Source organism: Theropithecus gelada, unplaced genomic scaffold (assembly GCF_003255815.1).
Source record: "Theropithecus gelada isolate Dixy unplaced genomic scaffold, Tgel_1.0 HiC_scaffold_5342, whole genome shotgun sequence".
In the NCBI taxonomy this organism is placed as follows: Eukaryota; Metazoa; Chordata; class Mammalia; order Primates; family Cercopithecidae; genus Theropithecus; species Theropithecus gelada.
In genome coordinates, this window is record NW_020261966.1 from 1 (window position 1) to 3183 (window position 3183).

The following is a 3183-nucleotide window of genomic DNA, read 5'->3' on the forward strand; positions in this document are numbered from 1 at the left end:
CATGCAAATGAGAAGGCAACATGCCACCCCACCCAGGATTCTGGAAAACCCTGCCATATCCGTCAGAGATGTCGCCTCAGGAGGCCACATCCTGAGTGGAGGAAGAGAGAGTTCTGTGCATGGAACTCCCCTGGGGGATCACTGACGAGGCCAAACCATGGATTTGGCATGGCGCAAACCCAGTTTGTGTGGCAGAGACTCCGGTGGGGCTCAGATACGCAGGTGCCATTTAACCAGGTCTCCTAAAATGCCCTGTCCCTTTCCCATCACGACTCTGCAAGGCTGGAGTCCTAGACACTCAGAGACTCCAGAGAACAAGACCCTGATGGCTGGTGGTGCTGGGATGTGGGGTGAAGGCAGCCGAGACAGAGCCTCCAGTAGGGGGAGGAGGTGCCCTCTCTTTTGGGGCCCTGGGGAGTCACTGCCCACTCTTGGTCTCTGTTTCCTTATCGGGAAAATGAAGGGATGCTGAGCCTGTAGTGCGGGCCTCACAGGGTGGAAATGAGGTTCGAGAAAAGAAAGCAATTGGAGGCTGCTCCTGAATGGTTCTTCCTCAGAGGGATGAGGGGGAGAACAATGACAACAGCTACAGGAAACAGTACTCAGGAGGCCCTGTGAGGTAGCTGTGGTTTTCATGGCTCTTTACAGAAGAGGAAACAGTTTCAGGGAGGCCTGGCTGCATGATTGGGTGACACACACAGGGAGTGTGGAGCTGGCCAGTGGTATGAACACTGTGCCAGGTGACTCACGCCAGTCCCTGGGGTTCCAAGTGTGGGGTGGCTGGGGTATAACTGGGGGAAGGGAAGACAGCCTCACTGTCCCTGTCCCTGACACCTGGCAGGCGGGGAGCTTTAAGGTGGCCACCCAGGAGAGGAACCCCCAGAGAGCCCAGATGAGGCTGCGGAGGCAGAATAAGGTGAGTGAGACTGTGGCATGGAGGGACCGCAGGGGATCAGAGGACAGGGCTCTTTTCCCCACCAGCTGGAGACCTCCGTATCAAGACAGCGGGGGCTTCCTCCCCAGCCCTGTCCTCCTATGGCCACTGGGCCTGGAAAACCTCCATTGGAGAGACCAGAGCAAGGGTCTGGGAAAGCTGGACTCAGAGTGGATGTGGGGAAGGGTAAGGCTGGGACCACAGGCCCTTGTGACTTGTTAAAATCCCACCATAGAGGTAACTAGGAGTGATTGCCAGACTTGGAGGTCAGCTGGAATAGAGGAGGCAGAGAATTGGGAAAGGCAGCTGAGGGTCTTTGGCTGCTACAACTGGGAGACCTGGGGAGGGGGGTTCTGGGAGACAGGGGCTGATGGGATTTCATGGGACAGGGCCTTGGGCAGGCACCTCAGGGTCAATACTCATCACCACTACCCCTCCCACCTCCCCACCCCTCCATGGCACAGGGCGTGGTCCCCTTCCTGGGGGATTTTCTGACTGAGTTACACAGGTTGGATTCGGCCATCCCGGATGATCTGGATGTGAGTGAGCCTGGGGCAGGCTGCTTGGGAACCAGGATCCTGAGGCTTGGGAGGAGAGGGGCCTGGACGGAGCCCTTAGATCTCAGCCCTTGGAAAACCTCCTCTCCTGAGAGTCTCACAGCTGCTCCTGTGGGAGGGGGTGCCAGGCCCATCTCATTACCTCTGACTGACAGAGGCTCCATGGCAGTCACCAGTCCCTATCCCTGAGTGGTGAAGCTGCAGAGCTGCCTGACTGCAATGATGCTGAGCTGTGGGCTGAGCTGGACTCAGCCTCTCCCTAGGGTAGTCCCATAATAGGAGGGTGAAATTGAGCCTTTCCAAGGGCAGGCAATTCCAGGGTCACTGAGCACTTTCTTTCTATGAGAGACCTCAGTTTCTCTGTCTGTCATCTCAGAGGGTTGGGGCAGAAGGTCCCTGAGCCTCAGCTCCCATGCCCCCTGCCCTAGAGCCCGGAGCCTGAGGCAGGTTCAAGTTCTGTCATGTGCACATCCCCTGACCCTGGTGGCCCTGGCAGTAGTGCAGCATGGGAAGGGATGGGGTGGGGCTGTTGTGGGCCAGGGACCTTTCTGATGGGCTCTATCTGACTTCCAGGGCAACAGCAACAAGAGGAGGAAGGTGAACAGCTGGGGCATTCTCGTTGGATGAGGTTGGGGATGTGGACGTCACAGTCCACCCTGGGCAGGACACTCCCTGGCTCCATCCTCTACATCTTAGGTTTACTGGGAGGGTTTGACACACACAGGAGGAGGAGGAGACCTATCCCAGTGGAGAGAGTGGGAAAGGCACTGGAATCAAAGACCAGTTCCTGCAGGAGGGGCTGTTCACATGCAACTCTGAGAACAGGCTGGGGGCTGCATGGGGCCCCTTCACAGAATGGCCCCAGGGACCAGCCCCTTCTCCCTGCCTGCCAAAGGTCCCCTCAGTGTCTTCCACCCAGGCCCTGTCAGCATCCTGTCCTCTGTCTCTAGGAGGTCCGAGTTCTGCAAGAAATGCAGCTGCTCCAAGTGGCTGCCATGAATTACAGGCTTCGGCCTCTGCAGAAATTTGTCACTTGTTTCTCAAGAATGGAGCAGCTCAGTGAAAAGGAGAGGTGAGGGCCTGGCACATGGGCAGAGGGTGGGAGAAGGCTCTGCATTTTTTTTTTAAATGTGGTCTGGCTCTGTCGCCCAGGCTGCACTGCAGTGTCACCATCTCTGCTCACTGCAACATCTGCCTCCTGGGCTCAAGCCCTTCCTCAGCCTCCCAAGCAGCTGGCACTACTGCTATCCACCACCGTGTGCGGTTGTTCTCCTGTTGTTGTTCTGGTACAGGTGGGGTTTCACGATGATGTCCAGGCTGGTCTCAAACTCCTGGCCTCAAGCAATCCACCCACCTCAGCCTCCCAAAGTACTGACAGTAAAGGTGTCAGCCACCCCACCTGGCCTAGAGGAGGCTCTCCTGTGGACAGCTGCAGAGAGCCTATGGCCATGACTCCACCGCCAGCATCAAGCCCTGTTGCATGGGGACTGCTGGGGACCCAGGATTCCAGCTGGGCAGGCAATGAGAAGGGACCCGATGTGTGGCTCATGGTGGCCTCACAGCTGCCTCTCTGTCCTGCAGCTACAAGCTGTCCTGTCAGCTGGAGCCCGAATCCCAGTAGGCTGGAAACATCCTGCAGTGGCTGGGGCCCTATTGGGATGCTGGCCAGAACACCGGCTCTGCATCATCCTT

The 3183-nt window shown here is 57.6% G+C and overlaps 1 protein-coding gene across 1 annotated transcript; it reads left to right on the forward strand.

The window, feature by feature from the left end:
* Nucleotides 1-743: 743 nt before the first annotated feature.
* Nucleotides 744-3112, forward strand: LOC112617865 (ral-GDS-related protein-like). Its single transcript, XM_025374521.1, has 5 exons — nucleotides 744-916; nucleotides 1399-1473; nucleotides 2065-2088; nucleotides 2442-2563; nucleotides 3073-3112. Exons 1-5 carry the CDS (start codon nucleotides 893-895, stop codon nucleotides 3110-3112), a joined length of 285 nt encoding a protein of 94 aa, XP_025230306.1. The 5' UTR covers nucleotides 744-892.
* The last annotated feature ends 71 nt before the right edge of the window (nucleotides 3113-3183 follow it).